We start from the raw sequence: 20,474 nt of genomic DNA, 5'->3' as shown, positions 1-20,474 counted from the left end.
ACTGAAAATAAAAATCTGAATCTTTGTCTTTAGGCAGATAATAACACACTGTACCAGCGTCCCAATATTTGGAAGCTAAACACATGATTTGGATGGTTGGGCAGTGAAGCAGATGGTTACTGTTTATATTTTGGATTACCAGACTCATTGCCTGGTTGATTGTGCACTGACAGGTGTTCAGACATCAGTAGTGTATAAGGCCTACAAACACTAACCCTAACAACAGAGTGATATCTATATTCCCAAATTGCAGACTCTATTCTATTCTACTCTGTTCTATCATAAATACATGCACAAAGATAGTTGTATCTTATCTTTTGTATTGTATAACCTGTTATGTTATGCTGCATGCATTCATTTGTTTGTAATGTGGACATGCATACGAACTGTTTATTGTATGTCAAACTGGGCCTGTGTGGTACCAGCATGCAGAAAACGAGGCATCATTTTTTCTTCAGACGCGCTGCACAATAACTGGGCGATGAATGGATTCGGGTGTGGTCGGGGAGGCGGTCTGTGGAGCGAGAGAGACGCTCATCCAATAGAAAGCCGCGGATGGCTTCGGAGCGTCCGACTGACAGGGAAGTGACCAATAGAAACACAGCAGACACCGGCTCCGGCGCTGCACTTGTATATATACCGCTCTGCATCCTCAAGCACGCCATTATATCTTACATCGACCCCATAACTGTCGAACTGTAAGATTTTCCACAGCAACTGCAACAGAACAAAATGGTAAGCTCTTTTCACATCTTTTATAAACAACATAACATCTTATAAACAAATGTTTATCAGAAACATTTGAGATCTGTTTTAGTGATGGGAGGGGGGCGGGAGGGAACATTAACATTGATGGAAAAACGGGAATAAGCTTGAGACATCATACAAGGTTTAAAGTACCTTTCTTAATTCACTCATTTTAAATCATTAAACGTATCATATAAGATTTGATGTGGGGAGATGTTAAGGCGGAGCTATGGATGGGGAAACAGCTCGCTCACGTTACGTGGTGGGCAGATTGAACAAAAGAGGTTTTCATCAGTTAAGCTGGCAATGTGGACAGAATGAATAATGATGGCTTCGGTCCCAATCACCGGCTCTCTGGGGGTATTTTGTTCTCTCTGAGCACCTATGACAGGGGTGTCAAACTCATTTCCACTCTGGGGCCGCATCAGCATCACGGTCGCCCTCAAAGGGCCGGTTGTAAATGTAAGATGGTGTAAATGTAACTTCTCCTAATATATTTAGTTTAGTTTCCCGGGATATCTGTGACTTCCACAACACCTACTAAGCAGAAATAGGTTCTTTTTTCCATGGTTAATGGCGGACAGTTGAACGGCTTTCAGGGCGATAAGCCACGCCCCCTCTCCGGCGCGTCCACTGCGAATGAACACAAATAGCCCCCGGCGAGACCGGCGGCGCGAATGGTCAACTTAAATGCTTAAACAACTAACTTCTCGCCTCAAAACATCCTAAAATTACTTTCTGTGACTTAACAACAGTAGTATTTTGAAAGTTTCAACTTCCAGTTGTGTGATTTCTCCTCCGCCATTGTTTACTGTTGCTGGTACAAAATGCATTCTGGGATATTTGGCTGTCCCAAGTACAGACAAGTCACCTCCGATGCATCCCCGGTAAAATGGGCGGAGCCACATCCGGGCATTAGGACCGTGCTTGGCTCGATGTGAACTTTGAATTGGAACAGTACTTGGGCACTGATGACATTTCACAAGTCCACGAGTTCACAAGTGCAGAGAAGTACGCATGTTGAGAAAGGCACGATCACTTGTTGGAAATCCTCTTTATGGGTTGTTGCATCTCCTGTCCACCTGTTGTGATAGTTTTAATGTCGGCACACATGCTATCTCATCACTTCGACTTTCTATCTCATAATTTCGACCATGGGGATATTTTTATTTTCACATCTAACTTTAAATTTTTGTAAAAAAAAAATTCTCTTCTTTTTTTTTTGGCTGGCGGATTCGCGGGCCACATTAAATGACGCAGTGGGCCGGATCCGGCCCGCGGGCCGTATGTTTGACACCCCTGACCTATGAGCAGTCGGCATCACGTCACTTGTTACAGGGATATTCACTGTAACATACGGCCAGGGAGGATGCTCGTCTTCAGATGTCCCACACTCAGAGAAAGCCTGTCCGGAGGCAAAATGGATTCAGTGCACATGTCAGCATTAAATAATAAATAGGCATTAAATAATCATGCTGCTCGTTATTAATGGACACTGTTGAGTGCCTCCTGATATGCCACTGCGTCGCTGCGGAGTAAAGGGGAACTTCATCTCCTATTGTTTTATAACTGGTTGTTATATTTTAAATCCGTGACATGCTTTCACCAACAATTTCCGGAAAAAAAACGAATAGATTGACAGTGTTTATTTTTTTCTGCCCAGTGTCACATGTGAACAATGCATACAGGTAAATAACCTCCCTTGTGTTCTTTTTCCACAGCGTGAGTGTATCTCCATCCATGTCGGTCAGGCTGGTGTCCAGATTGGCAATGCCTGCTGGGAGCTTTACTGCCTGGAACATGGCATCCAGCCGGACGGACAGATGCCCAGCGACAAGACCATCGGTGGAGGAGACGATTCCTACAACACCTTCTTCAGTGAGACTGGAGCCGGAAAACACGTCCCCAGAGCTGTTTTTGTGGATCTGGAGCCCACCGTCATCGGTAAGTGTCATCACTTATGGCTGAACATTAATTTAGGAAATTAAAAGTGAAATATTGGAAAATTGTAAACAACACCTGATTCAGTATTTTTGTCTCTTCAGATGAGGTGCGCAGTGGGATTTACCGCCAGCTGTTCCACCCTGAGCAGCTGATCACTGGTAAGGAGGATGCTGCTAACAACTACGCCCGTGGACACTACACCATCGGCAAAGAGATCATTGACATAGTGCTCGACAGGATCCGCAAACTGGTGGGTAACATGATATCAGAGGATCCTTTCTTGAATTAAAATTAAATGACATGACTGTATCTCATATATAATCTCTGGTTCTCCCTCTCTTCCTTCAGTCTGACCAGTGCACCGGCCTTCAGGGCTTCCTGGTTTTCCACAGCTTCGGAGGTGGTACCGGCTCTGGTTTCACTTCTCTGCTGATGGAGCGTCTGTCTGTTGACTACGGCAAGAAGTCCAAGCTGGAGTTCTCCATCTACCCAGCTCCCCAGGTGTCCACTGCTGTGGTAGAGCCGTACAACGCCATCCTGACCACCCACACCACCCTGGAGCACTCTGACTGTGCCTTCATGGTGGATAACGAGGCCATCTACGATATCTGCCGTAGAAACCTCGATATTGATCGTCCCTCTTACACCAACCTGAACAGGTTGATCAGTCAGATTGTGTCCTCCATCACTGCTTCCCTTCGTTTTGATGGCGCCCTCAATGTTGATCTGACAGAGTTCCAGACCAACCTGGTGCCATATCCCCGTATCCACTTCCCTCTGGCCACCTATGCCCCCGTCATCTCTGCTGAGAAAGCTTACCATGAGCAGCTCTCAGTGTCCGAAATCACCAATTCCTGCTTTGAACCAGCCAATCAGATGGTAAAATGTGACCCTCGCCACGGCAAATACATGGCTTGTTGCCTTTTGTATCGTGGTGATGTGGTGCCCAAAGATGTTAATGCTGCCATTGCCACCATCAAAACCAAGCGCTCCATCCAGTTTGTGGACTGGTGCCCCACTGGTTTCAAGGTTGGCATCAACTACCAGCCCCCCACTGTAGTTCCCGGTGGAGACCTGGCCAAGGTCCAGAGGGCCGTGTGCATGCTGAGCAACACCACTGCTATTGCAGAGGCCTGGGCTCGGCTTGACCACAAGTTTGACCTGATGTACGCTAAGCGTGCCTTTGTTCACTGGTATGTGGGTGAGGGTATGGAGGAGGGAGAGTTCTCTGAGGCCAGAGAGGACATGGCAGCTCTGGAGAAGGATTATGAGGAGGTTGGAGTCGACTCTATTGAGGGAGAGGGAGAGGAAGAGGGAGAGGAATATTAAAAGGGACAAAAAGGCACTTAAACAGGAAACAATTGCTCCAATTCATCCTTAAATACATTCCAAAAGAAATATTTGTCACTTAAATACAAGTTTGGCTGTCACAATAAAACTCATTATTCAATCAAATTAACATTAACAAATGTTAATTTGATGTGATTGGAAAGGTTGGAGAGAACATAAGCATGTTGTTTGGTTGGAGTTGACTCTGTTACGGGTGTGGAAGACGAGTATTAAAAGGGACTTAAAGCACTATTTAAACAGGAAACAATTGCCTCCAATTAAAGGCATTCCAAAATAAATGTCTATAGTATTCTGTGTTTGGGTTTTCACACTATGCTGTCGAAAATATGCCATTTTGACTGTTCTAAATAAATTCCAACTTTTAACACCAAGTCGTTCGTGTTATTTCTTTCTTTCTATATTTTGGTTTAATGATGAAAAATAACCTTCAGTCGGAAGTTTACTTGTACCCAATTATGCAAGTGAGTGTTTGATCTATGGAAACTTAAGCTAAATATTAGCCTTTCTACCAAATCAGAAATCAACATTATTGAAATGTGTGAATGTTATTGCTACAGAGCTAAACGAAGTGAATCATCCGTAATCGGGAACTACTATGGTAATGTTTTAAAGCTTCTTTAAGTGTCAGATCAAGACACCAAAAACATCTTATAATTTAAGTTTTCTGTGACTTAATGCACAGCTGCACATAACCCTTAGTTTTCTTGAAAAGAAGAGACCCCCCCCCCCCAACAAATCTAATGCAATTATAGAAGAGAACAGTGTATCTAATTTATCCTAAACATATGTCACCAATGTGTTTTTAGTATCAGGGTTTACATGTACTCATTAACCTGCTTGTCCGAATGAATTGTCTGATTTTCAAATGAAACGTAACATTATTACGAAGGTCTAAATATGAGCTACATGTAGTTGACAGTCCCGGATTGGTGAACAACCTATAAAGAGGAAAAGAGGGGTTATTCTCCACGACGTATAGGTCACATTTGGTTATTACAAAAGATATAAGAGGCATTAGATCTTCATTATAAACAACCTGCCTCTGACTAGCTCACGACATCCCAATTATTTCTGTTCCCCACAGAAACACTGTTAATCCCCCTGCATTCTGTTTGAGCACACAGTTTGCTTTGTTCATGCTGGATTTCTCATTTGTATTACCACAAGGCGATAAAGTAATTAGTTTACTTTGAACTATTCACACATAATTTATAAAGCATTAGAGGTCTTGTGGTTTTATTGCATGCGAATTTGAGTCAGTGTGTAAGTGTGTTTACCATCAAACTTGGATTGCTTTCTTTGATTCATTCATCACAGTAGCAGTCATATACACTGGCAGAATTAACAACAGTATAGTGGCCTGGAGAGATCAATGCACTGCAATTTAAGACACATGCAGATAGACAAAACAACGAAATTCACTGAAAAAACATTGAACATGTAGGTTTCTGCATGTTATGCCACATTTCCAGAGGTCCTTAGAGGTCTAAGGCCAGAAACTGCGTTATCGGTTGGGCTAAAACTGAAAATTGAGTGAACCGAACATAAAAATATACCAACTAGACAGTGGTCTAATGTGTTTTTATAGGTACCGTTTTAATGCTGGTTTCAGCACAAAAAACAGCTCAGCTTCCAAGTTCATAGGCCGGCAGTCCTATAATAGCTAATCCTGCTAGTGAAAAAAGAGCTATTGTAGGTCCCATTTAAATTGTAATATTTTGACCAAGTTGCCTTCCCTGCAATCCAAGTTGAATGGTTAACAAACTTGCACACTGACTCAAATTTGAACTGTTTTGAAATTTCTCTGAAGCAAAAAACAACAACACCAGACCACTTTTGCTTTTAAGACGTTTGGATAACTTAAAGTCAACATATTGTTGTATGGCCCTGTAGTAATAAAAAGGGAAAATTCAGCATTTACAAAGCAAACACTATGCTCAGACAGTGTGTTGTCCAGTGGGATTAACAGTCGGTGTAAACTGGTCTATGGCAGACTGTGTATAATCCAGATTATAATGCAGATCACCCACTTTGTCATATTCAGTCTTAACAAGATTTATATGAATTCTGAAAATTCGGATAAGGATAAAAAAGAGCTCTGTAATATTCACACATTTTTTTAATGGATTTTCTTTAACAAATACGGTCGACTTCTCAAGTAAAAAGGCTAATCTATAGCTTAAGCTTTCATAGATCAAACACTGAATTGCATAATGGGGCACAAATTAAACTTGTAGGTTTATATCAACTACAGAGCCTGATTTTCTTTCGAAACAAAAATCCTGCTTGAAAGAAAACACTGTAAATTTGTAGAGGGAAGCCATATTTCAAATATGCTGACCGTAGCTTTAACAAACCAGAACACTCATTTCAAAGATTTTAAAGTAGAATGTTAACACTGTGAGAAGTCTATATTCAGTAATTTGTCAAATTAATTTCATTATCGAATTACATGAACTAAACTCCTGACTGAAGGTTATTTTTCATTGTTAAACCAAAAACAGAAATAAGAAACAACAGACAACTTCATGTTACAGGATATTTATTCAGAACAGAGCCAAACTGACATTTTTCTTGGATCACTTAGTCTGAAAAGCCAAACATAGATTTGATAGACATACGTTTCATTTGGAATTCCTTTAATTTGAAGCAATTGTTTTCTGTTTAAATGGTGCTTTATGTCCCTTTTAATACTCCTCTTCCTCACCCGCGAAGGAGTAAACTCCAACCTAACAACCTTATGTCCTCTCTGACCTGATATCAGATTAAATTAAAATCCAAATTGTGATTTTCAGGAGGTTTATTCTGAACAGCCAAACGGGTAATTAACAGATGTGTCTTTTGGAATGTATTTCAGGACTAATTAAATATATATTTTCCTGTTTACCGGTAAGTACCTTTTTGTCCCTTTTAATATTCCTCTCCCTCTTCCTCTCCCTCTCCCTCAATAGAGTCGACTCCAACCTCCTCATAATCCTTCTCCAGAGCTGCCATGTCCTCTCTGGCCTCAGAGAACTCTCCCTCCTCCATACCCTCACCCACATACCAGTGAACAAAGGCACGCTTAGCGTACATCAGGTCAAACTTGTGGTCAAGCCGAGCCCAGGCCTCTGCAATAGCAGTGGTGTTGCTCAGCATGCACACGGCCCTCTGGACCTTGGCCAGGTCTCCACCAGGAACTGCAGTGGGGGGCTGGTAGTTGATGCCAACCTTGAAACCAGTGGGGCACCAGTCCACAAACTGGATGGAGCGCTTGGTTTTGATGCTGGCAATGGCAGCATTAACATCTTTGGGCACCACATCACCACGATACAAAAGGCAACAAGCCATGTATTTGCCGTGGCGAGGGTCACATTTTACCATCTGATTGGCTGGTTCAAAGCAGGAGTTGGTGATTTCGGACACCGTTAACTGCTCATGGTAAGCTTTCTCAGCAGAGATGACGGGGGCATAGGTGGCCAGAGGGAAGTGGATACGGGGATATGGCACCAGGTTGGTCTGGAACTCGGTCAGATCAACATTGAGGGCGCCATCAAAACGAAGGGAAGCAGTGATGGAGGACACAATCTGACTGATCAACCTGTTCAGGTTGGTGTAAGAGGGACGCTCGATATCGAGGTTTCTACGGCAGATATCGTAGATGGCCTCGTTATCCACCATGAAGGCACAGTCAGAGTGCTCCAGGGTGGTGTGGGTGGTCAGGATGGCGTTGTACGGCTCTACCACAGCAGTGGACACCTGGGGAGCTGGGTAGATGGAGAACTCCAGCTTGGACTTCTTGCCGTAGTCAACAGACAGACGCTCCATCAGCAGAGAAGTGAAACCAGAGCCGGTACCACCTCCGAAGCTGTGGAAAACCAGGAAGCCCTGAAGGCCGGTGCACTGGTCAGACTGAAGGAAGAGAGGGAGAAACAGAGATTACATATGAGATGTTATGTCTTTCAATTAAATATTTGAAATCAAAATTAGAAATGGATCCCTCCTGACATCATATTACCCACCAGTTTGCGGACCCTGTCCAGCACTATGTCAATGACCTCTTTGCCGATGGTGTAGTGTCCACGGGCGTAGTTGTTGGCAGCATCCTCCTTACCAGTGATCAGCTGCTCAGGGTGGAACAGCTGGCGATAAGTCCCACTGCGCACCTCATCTGAAGAGACAAAAATAGACATTGAATCTTTTATGTCTTATAACACACCTAATTTATCAAATTAATGTTCAGCCATAAGTGATGACACTTACCAATGACAGTGGGCTCCAGGTCGACAAAAACTGCTCTGGGGACGTGTTTTCCGGATCCAGTCTCACTGAAGAAGGTGTTGAAGGAATCGTCTCCTCCTCCGATGGTCTTGTCGCTGGGCATCTGTCCGTCCGGCTGGATCCCATGTTCCAGGCAGTAAAGCTCCCAGCAGGCATTGCCAATCTGGACACCAGCCTGACCGACGTGGATGGAGATACACTCACGCTGTGGAGCAGAAAAAGAAGGTGTTTATTTAACAACCGCTATTGAAATAGAAGAGCTAAACGCGTATACATTTGTTTTGTCAAATAGATTTTAAAAGAACTATAAAACTGCAGTGCATCATAAACTGTTTCAATTCGTTCTTCTCACCCTGCATGAAAGGCCTTTACAGTTCTAATATTCTGTGATAGCATGTCTGCATCGAGGTTCAGTCTGTCGTTTATTTTACAGGAACACATCTAATTTTTGCTGCTCTCTGCTGCCCCATAAATTCGGGTGTATTGCATACATAATTACTGTAGGGAGAGGATTATCTGGGTCAGACATGTTGCAGTGTGCTGCCACATTCACATCCTCCACTGGGAATAGAAGGCTCACATATATTTTCATATTTCTTAACAGTGAAGAATGAACAGAGGTGTTTTATATTTTAAATGTATCTATATGTCATATTTAAGAAGGCGTGCGGTCTTGATGAGCCAGTGGGATGTATAATTGAACATCCCTAGAACAAGGTGTACTAAATTATAATCATATAAAATCTACAAAAGTGCCTTCAGATCTGGATTACAAACTAATAAAAGATTGATTAAGAAGCTAATTAAGCTAATTAAAAAGAGATATGTGGGGAGAGGATTGGGAGTCAGCTTGCAGTGCAGGAATACACTACATTTCTATTAAGCATGCGATTCACCAATATTTTCAGTTGTCTATTAGCAGCCACATTGACAATAAAGCTATATACAGCTACGATTCACTAAAGAGGAGACAGGATGACGTCAATATCATATGAGCTACCTCCTTTACTCCCGTTCTGTAAGACCCTGTAAACAACAACCTTGGAAAGGAAACACGACATTTTTACTTAAAATGTTACTTACCATGATGGCTCGTCGATATTATGCAATGTAACGAGACAAGCCAGAGGAGTGTTTGTGTCTGAGGGGCGCGGTGTTTGATGCAGATCTGCAGATGCACCACACTCATGTACTCGATCTGCCTCTTGAGGAGAACTGGTGAAGTGCGCCAGAAACAAAAAAACTCCTCCTTCTTCTGCCGCAGTAATTGTTTCACATCCATAACCAGAAAAGATGGTACCGAAACCGAGATATGTGGACTTTGAAGACGTCTTATTGATTTGGTACAGGTGGCTATAGATTCTAATGGGAAAATTATAGGTTTAAATTTAACCTGGGATGTTCTGGAACCAGAAGGTAGCCTACCCTGTCAAAGTAGCTGGATGTGGATGCACAAAATATACAGTCCGTCTGAGAATGATGTAAAAAACCGTAATGTTTCCTGCTTCAGTCACGTGGAATAGTCTGCAAAAAGACATCACAATGATGAATTGGATATTTCTGATATTTCTTTTCAGCATTGTAAACTATCTGTCTGGGTTAAATAGCTACTGGAAAGGTTGGCTTGAATACTCTTAAATCAATAATTGTGTTATTGTGTGTGTTATTAAAATATTGTATAGTCTCTGAACAAAGGTTTAAATTTGTTATTATAGGCTTTGAGACATTGATGTTATATTAAAAGAAGTTGTAATTTCCAATACAACCAGTCAAACTTTCTTCATCAAGTGCTTCAACATTGGAGGCCTATTTATACAGAAAACAATTAATAAGAACCAGTTGCAACATGAACAAATTAGTGCATCACACATTCCAATCAAATATATTTTATTCTAAAATGAGTCATTCTGCATAATATGTACTATTACTTTTGGTACCTTAAGTGTATTTTAATGCTAATACTTTTGTAATTTTACGAAAGTAAAATATCCAAATGTTCATCTTATTTTATAGCACAGTGTAAATAACTTTTACATTACATTACAATTGCTTTAATTGTATGAAAACAAAATAAACAGAATGACTGAATAATTCATACATTATGGTTAAACTAAAGTTAGCTCCACCTTTATCAGCTGATACATATAGAGTGATGAACACATGAATGCATCAATAATTATAATCCAATAATATAATCTATAATATTCTGAAATGGGCCATTCTGCATAATGAGGGATATTACTTTGAGTATATTTTAATGCTAATACTTTTGTACATTTACATCAGCAACATTTTTAATCAGCACTTGTATTTGTACTAATTTGTAATAATTGTGGTATTGTTACTTCTCTTAAGTCAAATATCTAAATGTTAACATTCTTTGACAGTATCGTGTAATTTACTTTTACTGTATTCAAATTGGAAACAAAATATGCAGGATGACCGTTTATTTATCTCTCATAGTTTTTCCATCATCATGTTTTGTTTGCTGTTCGTAGTTATCTGTTATGTTGCGCTGTCATTTTGTTTTTTATCAAGTTGGGACAGAATAAAGTTTTGGAAAAACAGCTGTCATGGCTGACCTATCGGAAACACCCATGAAGGGGGCGAGTGGTTTAGTTTAACCAATAGAAAATAACCTCTTGAGACTCTCGACCAATCGGATTCAACTAGTGTTTACGTTCCCGGAAGAGAAGTATAAAGTGCCTCACCCAGGCGAACGCATGAGACAGCATCTCGCTCGGCACTCCTTGAAACGCAACTGTGAGAGTTTATCGTCCTCTTCTTTCTTATTTCAACCTCTTTAGACACAGCGTCGGGGAACATGGTGAGTGGAACAATGTTACGCTTTCTTATGATTTAACCAGGCTCACAGCCAATTAATTTTGTCAATTTAAGCTATTTATCAGCATTAGCTAACGTTAATGCGCATTACCGAACGTTTAGCTTTAGCTAACATTTCCTTTTAATGGAGTCGGTTTGTCAGGACCGTGGCACGTAACAATGTTCTCGTCGCTTATCTTTTTTATAGAGATGATTCTCCACGTGGTCGACTTATTCTTTCTCTTTTCGTTTGTAAACATACCGGACGTGCATGGGTCGCGCGCCACCTGTCGTTACGCCAGAGTCAGTCCAGCAAGCGGCTTCTTCTGTAGTTACTGTTGCACGAAACCGAGAACAAAGAACCCCAAACGCGACGCGAGTTAATCGCGTCGCGCCAATTTGTGTTAATTTGCGTGATCGCGCTGGACGCCCCAGATAGGGGGCGTGGCGTATCGCTATGGAAATAATAACCTATATTACTGCTTAGTACGTGTTGTTGAAGTCTCAGATATCACGGGAAACTAAACGTCATGTCTGGGTTCATAACATAGTCCAGATGAGCTCCGTGGATTTTATCGAGCTGTATTCACTGTCTAGCAAGCCGCACGTCTGCTGGTTCACTACAGCTGTATGAACTCCAAATAAACCGATTTTGCTGTGATTTAACTGCAATAAATGGACAAAATGGATGCCGAAATCACTACGTAATGACGCCGATTTGTAAAAAGTCAGTTTTGTTAGTTCTCTCCGCAAGACTACAAGCAAATTACTTTTAAAATACTTGTTTTCTCAATGGAGCTCGGCTCGATCGGTGCTAAGCTAACACTGTAGCAGCGCCTTCAACACCTTCAATAACGTCATATAGACTTAAATACGGCAGCGTCTATCCATTGTTTGTACCATATGGTGTGTACACACACACTTATATACATAGTTTGGTCCGGTCTCTATTGATATGAGGTATCGTAGAACTCTGGGTGAACACAGACTTATACAGTATTTGTTTCCTGATTCAACTACGGCAGTGATGACAGGAGGAACATCTCAACGCTGATAGGCTATCGCGCCGCAGCGTCACGCCATTTTTTCGCCGAAGTTGAAAAATGTGAACTCTCGCGTTTTTGGCAATTCGCGTCACCGCAGTCTCAACGCGTCTGTGCATAGACTTTGTATGTAATCTACGTGCGCCGCGTTTGGTGTCAACGTAGCCAGCGATAAATGTATGCAAACCACAACAGATACATATTGCCGTAGATATTTGGCAACCCTGTTTTAAATTATACATATTGTCAAGATGATAATTTGTCATCAGCTATTTGTCTTAATTAATGGATTTACTAACATATGTTGCATGACTAGGTCATGGTGTTTGGTTTCTTACAAAAGTTCGGTTTTTCTTTCTAACTTTCTTCAACATGTGTTTATCTCAAGTATCTAATTAGACATAGTTAAAGATGTAGCTGTGTGGAAATATTTAATGGTAAATGTAAATTCTTGTCCTCCAGCGTGAATGTATCTCAGTGCACGTCGGTCAAGCCGGTGTCCAAATTGGCAATGCCTGCTGGGAGCTTTACTGCCTGGAACATGGGATCCAGCCGGACGGACAGATGCCCAGTGTCAAGTCCACGGGAGGAGGAGACAATTCCTTCAACACCTTCTTCAGTGAGACTGGAGCCGGAAAGCACGTCCCCAGAGCCGTTTTTGTCGACCTAGAGCCCACAGTCATCGGTAAACACTCCTTTAATATAGATGCCATATCTCACTATATATTATTTCATGAAGTCAAACCCTCAAGTGATTTCTGACTCAAACTGTCTTCAGATGAGGTGCGCAGTGGGATTTACCGCCAGCTGTTCCACCCTGAGCAGCTGATCACTGGCAAGGAGGATGCTGCCAACAACTACGCCCGTGGACACTACACCATCGGCAAAGAGGTCATTGAGCAGGTGCTGGACAGGATTCGCAAACTGGTGGGTAAATTCAAAGCCTCCCTGATATGGCTGAAAGCCTGAAACAATGTATAATTCTAAAGTAGTGATCAGGATGCCTCCCACTGGAGGTTTTCCAGCCACGTCCAACTGGGAGGAGACCCCGGGGAAGATCTAGAACACGCTGGAGGGATTATATCTCCCAGCTGGCCTGGGAATGCCTTGGGATCCCCCAGTATGAGCTGGAAAATGTTGAGAGGGAAGTCTGGGTCAGCCTGCTGCCACCGCGACCCGACCCCGGATAAGCGGAGGTGGAATGGGTGGCTGATCAGGAAAGGATAGCGTTTAATTATTAATGACATTTAATACCCATAACTAAGATTCTAATGGTGCATTTAAGGGGTTATTTCATCCAGGTTACAACACACTAGCTGACTTGCCTCTACTAGTATCTAGGCATGCAGGATAGTTTGCTGTAATTTGTCCAGGTTTTTAGATCTATCAGATGTCTGTCTCCAGACCAATATTGTTTGTGTGAATGTAACTTAATTACTGGTGCTTACAGCATAAAAATAGGGGCCCCATTTCAAGACAGAAATGGCCCTGTTACTCTGGAATGTAAAACATGGTGCAGATTTTTTCTTCTCCTAGATATCACCTTGCTATTGTAAAAATACTGTGAGCAACGCTGCAAAATCTAAATTTGACCTACTTTTTGTGTTTGGGTAATTGCAAAATCCTCAGACAAGATCTCAAACCTTGGACAAATTGTAATGAACTATATCGTCATGTCAGGGGGAAAGTAGTGTTTACGAAGTAGTCGTCATGATAATCAAAATTGTAGTTTGGTATTGATGGCAGTGAAACACTACCGGTCACTGTATGGATGTTTAGTGGCTACAGAAAAACTCTGCTGTCACCTGATGGTTGCATGGAAAGTTCTAAAACCCTCTTTGGTTTTGATAAAATTCACTTGACATTGTTGTGTTAATTCTGCACTAAATTCCCTAATAAAATGTTTATTTCACAAAGGCGTATACAAAAATAAGCGTTACCGTCTGAATTTTCATAGAACTATTATTTATGTTTAATTACCTGCTATGCTATACAGTTATCGAGATATGAAATTACCTATATTGGTATAGAAGATTTTGGCCGTATCGCCAGCCCTAATCTCTGGTTCTCCCTCTCTTCCTTCAGTCTGACCAGTGCACCGGCCTTCAGGGCTTCCTGGTGTTCCACAGCTTCGGAGGTGGTACCGGCTCTGGTTTCACCTCTCTGCTGATGGAGCGTCTGTCTGTCGACTACGGCAAGAAGTCTAAGTTGGAGTTCTCAGTCTACCCAGCTCCCCAGGTGTCCACCGCTGTGGTAGAGCCGTACAACGCCATCCTGACCACCCACACCACCCTGGATCATTCTGACTGTGCCTTCATGGTGGATAACGAGGCCATCTACGATATCTGCCAAAGAAACCTCGATATCGAGCGTCCTTCTTACACCAACCTCAACAGGTTGATCAGTCAGATTGTGTCCTCCATCACTGCTTCCCTTCGTTTTGATGGCGCCCTCAATGTCGATCTGACAGAATTCCAGACCAACCTGGTGCCATATCCCCGTATCCACTTCCCTCTGGCCACCTATGCCCCCGTCATCTCTGCTGAGAAAGCTTACCATGAGCAGTTAACGGTGTCTGAAATCACCAACGCCTGCTTTGAACCAGCCAATCAATTTGTGAAATGCGACCCTCGCCACGGTAAATACATGGCTTGTTGCCTTTTGTATCGTGGTGATGTGGTGCCCAAAGATGTGAATGCTGCCATTGCCACTATCAAAACCAAGCGCTCCATCCAGTTTGTGGACTGGTGTCCCACTGGTTTCAAGGTTGGAATCAACTACCAGCCCCCCACTGCAGTTCCCGGTGGAGACCTGGCCAAGGTCCAGAGGGCCGTGTGCATGCTGAGCAACACCACTGCTATTGCAGAGGCCTGGGCTCGGCTTGACCACAAGTTTGATCTGATGTACGCTAAGCGTGCCTTTGTTCACTGGTATGTGGGTGAGGGTATGGAGGAGGGAGAGTTCTCTGAGGCCAGAGAGGACATGGCAGCTCTGGAGAAGGATTACGAGGAGGTTGGAGCCGACAGTGTGAGAGATGAGGATGATGTAGAGGAGTATTAAACTAGTGTTTTCAATCACTTCAAAAATAAAGTTCATTTATTAACCACCTTTGCTGTCTTTTAATACACATTCAAAAGGGCAGAAGTACTGTCGGACAGTTTTTAATAGAGCAGTGCAGATTGTTTTTTCATGTCTGTAGTTGTCACTCTTGCGAAATGCATGATGCCATATTGGGCAGTCTCAAACTGGTTTGTACAGTTTTTAGGGGAACAGTTGCTATGCTCCAGACATGTGACTCAAGTCATTTAGTTAAAGTCTCACGCCAGTCCCAAGATTCTGCAGTCTTACCTGCTGTAGCTGGTCTTTATACAGAGAAAAGACTAATGGCCAAATTATCTAACTTAACACTCAATCAAAAACAATTTCCATCAAATAAACCTGCACATTTATTTCTTGGCTTTTCTTTATTGACTTATTTATTATGATGGTGGCTTTAGGCCTCCATACTAAAGTATAGTACTTTAGTATATGTACTAACTCTTCACCCCTGCTCAGTACTTTTTCCACCACTGTTGGATAAAATAGACTTGTTTTAATCAACCACAAGAAACCTAGACTCTGAAATACCTCTATTTAGTAGACTGCCAAGATACTGATGCATAAATAGCAAAGCCAAAAAGAGCTGAGGTCTCACTTCTGGTCCAAAATGTACACTCCTGATTACCTAATTTCCCCAATAGAGTACGATTGATGCGTGTATTACACAGAAGGCAACCTCCGGTCTTGCCCCGTGACGCTGATGCGGAAGTGTCTTAAAACTCTAATTCTCCCTACTGATCAGCAGGGGGCGACTCTTCTGGAAGCAAACATAATTCCGTATGGAAGTCTGAGAAAATTACCCAACTTCTCACTTGATTTATTACCTTGGTAAACATTTAAAACATGAGTTTGTCGTCTCAATCGCTCGTTTAAAGTCTTAAATGAAACATGTTCATTTAGCGACTTATGGTCACATTTGGAGTAAAATAGACCATAAAGCGGAGTATGTTTTAGGGCGGGCTTACTGTGACTGACAGGTTGCTGCTGGTGCTACCAGAGCCGTATCCAAAATCACACGTCACTGACACGTATTCTAAATCTGGTAACTTCCGTTCATCGGATGCAAAACAGCCAAGATGGCGAGGGCGATATCACCGAACTCGAGGCTTCATTTATCTTTAGTAAAGGTCATTAGGTACCCTTTAAGAGTATTGAGACCCTAAACCAAGGTGATGGCTTGATCCTCAAATGTAAATAGTTGAGTCTCGAGGTTTGTTAGATATGTTAATGCAGAACGTGAGATTGGACGGTGAATTGGTAGGAAAATAACATATTATAACGTTACTGTTCATAACAGCAGTCCATAAACGAATGAGTGACGTCACGATGACTCCGTCCACTTCTTATCTATGGTGACGAACAGACTGCTTTGATTGGCTCGTGGGGTACGGGAACGCCCACTTTCTTTCCTTCTATTTCACAATAAACAGCTTCTTCTTCTTGAGTTGAATTTGAGGCCGACTAGAACAGTTCCTTCGTAGATCTCCATTGTCTGACTTATGTGCTTATATAGAGTGCAGTACGATGGAGAGAGTTGATTAAAGATGCTGTTCTTCCACAATTCTCCACAGTGAGAATTGACTACCAAGAATAATCTGTTAGTTGTGGTACCTACGGCAGGAGAGCAGATGGAAGCGCCAAAGAAATATCCGGAGGGGGGAGGCAGAACGCAGGGTGCGCTAGCTAGCTAATGCTAACACCTGTCTCATTTGTGGTCTTATAAATAATTAATCATTCAGTACATCCATGAAACGTACATTCTCCTTCGGGAAGACACACAAAATGAAAGCGGACAACAAACCACGATGAGCTTTATTCATATGTTATGACTTATCAATGGGTATCTAATGTAGGCTATGTGAGGACCAATACATTTTTAGCATCAATGGCTGTTGATTCATTGCTGGAAGCTTGTTAAGCTAGCACGCGAGCCGGCTTTGTTTAAATCGAGTTGGTACAAATTACCCATCTGAATGTAACACTCAGCAGTTATTTAGCTTAGTTTGCCCCACTTGTTTAATCAAAGTCACATATACTGGAACAAATGATTGAAGAAATAGACCAAAAGTGACTTAAATCATGCGTAAAACGGATCTAATGCCACCAATTTGATTGACAGGAAGGAGACAATGAAGTTACTGGGCAAGAAAGCCAGTAGGCGTTCCTGTTCTACGTTAACCAATCATCTACTAGGGCATTGCAGCTCATGCGGCATATGAATGTTCAATTTAACCAATAGGAGACGGGACCATGTCACTCCCGACCAATCGGATTCATCAGCATGTTTCCGCCGGGTAAGAGAGTATAAATAGCCCCACCTAGAAAAAAAAAACGTCAGTTGCTTCTCACACTGGACACATAACGCCCTTGCTGTGAGCGCTAACGTTGCCTTTGTCCTCTTCTAAATCGAATTTTATACAGAATCACGAAAACATGGTGAGTATGAAAGTATTGTGTATCGTGTATTTATTCGTACCGAATTCAACGCTCTGGAAGTATCATTCATCACGTGCCAACCTACCTTAACCGCAGTTATTAATTTTAAAGAAGTAACTGAAATGTAATGTGTAGAACGGTCATTTTAACGGTGATGTTTGTACAGTTGGTGTAAATCGAGAGGGCACAGCCCATATTCAAATTCCGCCAATTTCCGGTTTTCATGTCTGCACGTTGACCCAGTTAGTGCAGGTCATCGTGTGTTCAGCCTGAAACATTCCTCATTTTAACCACCAGTTTGAAGAGGCCTTTTATTAAACTGCGACCACAGGCTTTTCAAACTAAATCTATTCACTCAAAGTCTTTCATATTTTATCTTAGACATCAAACTACTTTTTGTATGTATCTGTACCTACAGCTGTGTTTGACAATGTTCACCACAGACTGATGGGAAAATGTTCTTTCTTTAAGTACTCATGTCGGCAAAAGTCTCTTTCTGTTCAGAGGGCCAGTGTCTGTGTGTCAGGTTACTGTAGTCATGAGAGCGTGGTATCTGGTTCTTTACAGAAGAGCTGTTTTACCCTCTTCATGTCAGAGCAGTCCTTGACATGTGATGAGTAGCCTTAAGTATCTAATTGGTTAAAATTAGCACAAGAACCAGCAAGGCATGCCCTTCGAAAATATTATTGTAATTACTTTACAATCTTTTTTTCTCCCTGTCTTTCCATAGCGTGAGTGTATCTCCATCCACGTCGGTCAGGCTGGTGTCCAAATTGGAAATGCCTGCTGGGAGCTTTACTGTCTGGAACATGGCATCCAGCCGGACGGACAGATGCCCAGCGGAAAGACCATCGGCGGAGGAGACGATTCTTTCAACACCTTCTTCAGTGAGACTGGAGCCGGAAAACACGTCCCCAGAGCTGTTTTTGTCGACCTGGAGCCCACTGTCATTGGTAAGTGTCATCACTTCTGGCTGAACATTCATTTTGGAAAATGTAAATAGTAGCTGTAACTGATTTAGTATTTTTGTCTCGGCAGATGAGGTGCGCAGTGGAATTTACCGCCAGCTGTTCCACCCTGAGCAGCTGATCACTGGTAAGGAGGATGCTGCTAACAACTACGCCCGTGGACACTACACCATCGGCAAAGAGGTCATCGACATAGTGCTCGACAGGATCCGCAAACTGGTGGGTAACATGATATCAGAGGATCCTTTCTTGAATTAAAATAAAATGACATGACTATCTCATATATAATCTCTGGTTCTCCCTCTCTTCCTTCAGTCTGACCAGTGCACCGGCCTTCAGGGCTTCCTGGTTTTCCACAGCTTCGGAGGTGGTACCGGCTCTGGTTTCACTTCTCTGCTGATGGAGCGTCTGTCTGTCGACTACGGCAAGAAGTCTAAGTTGGAGTTCTCAGTCTACCCAGCTCCCCAGGTGTCCACTGCTGTGGTAGAGCCGTACAACGCCATCCTGACCACCCACACCACCCTGGAGCACTCTGACTGTGCCTTCATGGTGGATAACGAGGCCATCTACGATATCTGCCGTAGAAACCTCGATATCGAGCGTCCCTCTTACACCAACCTGAACAGGTTGATCAGTCAGATTGTGTCCTCAATCACTGCTTCCCTTCGTTTCGATGGCGCCCTCAATGTTGATCTGACAGAGTTCCAGACCAACTTGGTGCCATATCCCCGTATCCACTTCCCTCTGGCCACCTATGCCCCCGTCATCTCTGCTGAGAAAGCTTACCATGAGCAGTTAACGGTGTCCGAAATCACCAACTCCTGCTTTGAGCCAGCGAATCAATTGGTAAAATGTGACCCTCGCCACGGTAAATACATGGCTTGTTGCCTTTTGTATCGTGGTGATGTGGTGCCCAAAGATGTTAATGCTGCCATTGCCACTATCAAAACCAAGCGCTCCATCCAGTTTGTGGACTGGTGCCCCACTGGTTTCAAGGTTGGCATCAACTACCAGCCCCCCACTGTAGTTCCCGGTGGAGACCTGGCCAAGGTCCAGAGGGCCGTGTGCATGCTGAGCAACACCACTGCTATTGCAGAGGCCTGGGCTCGGCTTGACCACAAGTTTGACCTGATGTACGCTAAGCGTGCCTTTGTTCACTGGTATGTGGGTGAGGGTATGGAGGAGGGAGAGTTCTCTGAGGCCAGAGAGGACATGGCAGCTCTGGAGAAGGATTACGAGGAGGTTGGAGCAGACAGTGTTGGAGACGATGAGGAAGAAGGAGAAGAGTATTAAACAGACATGCATTCCTCTAATTGATCTGTGGCAAATAAAGTTTGTTCATTGACTGAACTAATTGTTTTTTCTCTCTTTAATACACTTAAGTTACATTTAACTTTTCTCTAAGCTGGGTTACACACATTTGATAGTGACTTTCATTTACTACAGAGATCTTGCTCACTTTCGTTACTTGGGGGCAGTGGTGTTCAACAGAACTGGCAAACTACTCTAAAATTTCAAATTGTTGTAGGTAGTTTACAGCATCCAGTGTTTTCAGTGTACTATTTGCAGGGCTCTCATTTACTCATTGAAAGTGTCATTTGTGCTTCAAATGAGAAGAACCTCGGTCCGTTTTCTTTTTAAATACTGTGGTATTCACTGTGGCTCAAGGGAGGGATAGGGTGTTGTCTCATACAAGGAGACAGGTGGTGGTTAAGTGTGTGTGTGTGTGTGTGTGTATATATATGTATATATATATAAAATCTTTTTTACCAGACGAGACTATGAATGACACAATCACGGAATA

General features: G+C 42.7%; 4 protein-coding genes across 4 annotated transcripts; 3 read left to right on the top strand and 1 right to left on the bottom strand.

Moving 5' to 3' along the window:
• Window positions 1–642: 642 nt before the first annotated feature.
• Window positions 643–4,401, top strand: LOC306781232 (tubulin alpha chain). The gene is made up of 4 exons (XM_079273982.1): window positions 643–735; window positions 2,469–2,691; window positions 2,793–2,941; window positions 3,040–4,401. The coding sequence occupies exons 1-4, from the start codon at window positions 733–735 to the stop codon at window positions 4,018–4,020; spliced, it is 1,356 nt and encodes a 451-aa protein (XP_079130108.1). The 5' UTR covers window positions 643–732; the 3' UTR covers window positions 4,021–4,401.
• Window positions 4,402–6,577: 2,176 nt separating this feature from the next.
• Window positions 6,578–9,840, bottom strand: LOC306781075 (tubulin alpha chain-like). Its single transcript, XM_079273741.1, has 4 exons — window positions 9,385–9,840; window positions 8,284–8,506; window positions 8,043–8,191; window positions 6,578–7,932 (listed from the first exon to the last, which is right to left on the bottom strand). The coding sequence occupies exons 1-4, from the start codon at window positions 9,385–9,387 to the stop codon at window positions 6,952–6,954; spliced, it is 1,356 nt and encodes a 451-aa protein (XP_079129867.1). The 5' UTR covers window positions 9,388–9,840; the 3' UTR covers window positions 6,578–6,951.
• Window positions 9,841–10,994: 1,154 nt separating this feature from the next.
• LOC306781115 (tubulin alpha-1C chain-like) lies at window positions 10,995–15,449 on the top strand. The gene is made up of 4 exons (XM_079273805.1): window positions 10,995–11,128; window positions 12,630–12,852; window positions 12,946–13,094; window positions 14,253–15,449. The coding sequence occupies exons 1-4, from the start codon at window positions 11,126–11,128 to the stop codon at window positions 15,225–15,227; spliced, it is 1,350 nt and encodes a 449-aa protein (XP_079129931.1). The 5' UTR covers window positions 10,995–11,125; the 3' UTR covers window positions 15,228–15,449.
• Window positions 15,450–17,590: 2,141 nt separating this feature from the next.
• On the top strand, window positions 17,591–20,031 carry LOC306780965 (tubulin alpha chain-like). The gene is made up of 4 exons (XM_079273536.1): window positions 17,591–17,702; window positions 18,433–18,655; window positions 18,741–18,889; window positions 18,986–20,031. Exons 1-4 carry the CDS (start codon window positions 17,700–17,702, stop codon window positions 19,961–19,963), a joined length of 1,353 nt encoding a protein of 450 aa, XP_079129662.1. The 5' UTR covers window positions 17,591–17,699; the 3' UTR covers window positions 19,964–20,031.
• The last annotated feature ends 443 nt before the right edge of the window (window positions 20,032–20,474 follow it).

The sequence above is a fragment of the Melanostigma gelatinosum genome (genome assembly GCF_949748355.1).
Source record: "Melanostigma gelatinosum genome assembly, chromosome: 8".
Taxonomy (NCBI): Eukaryota; Metazoa; Chordata; class Actinopteri; order Perciformes; family Zoarcidae; genus Melanostigma; species Melanostigma gelatinosum.
This window is presented reverse-complemented; position numbering and strand designations above follow the sequence as displayed.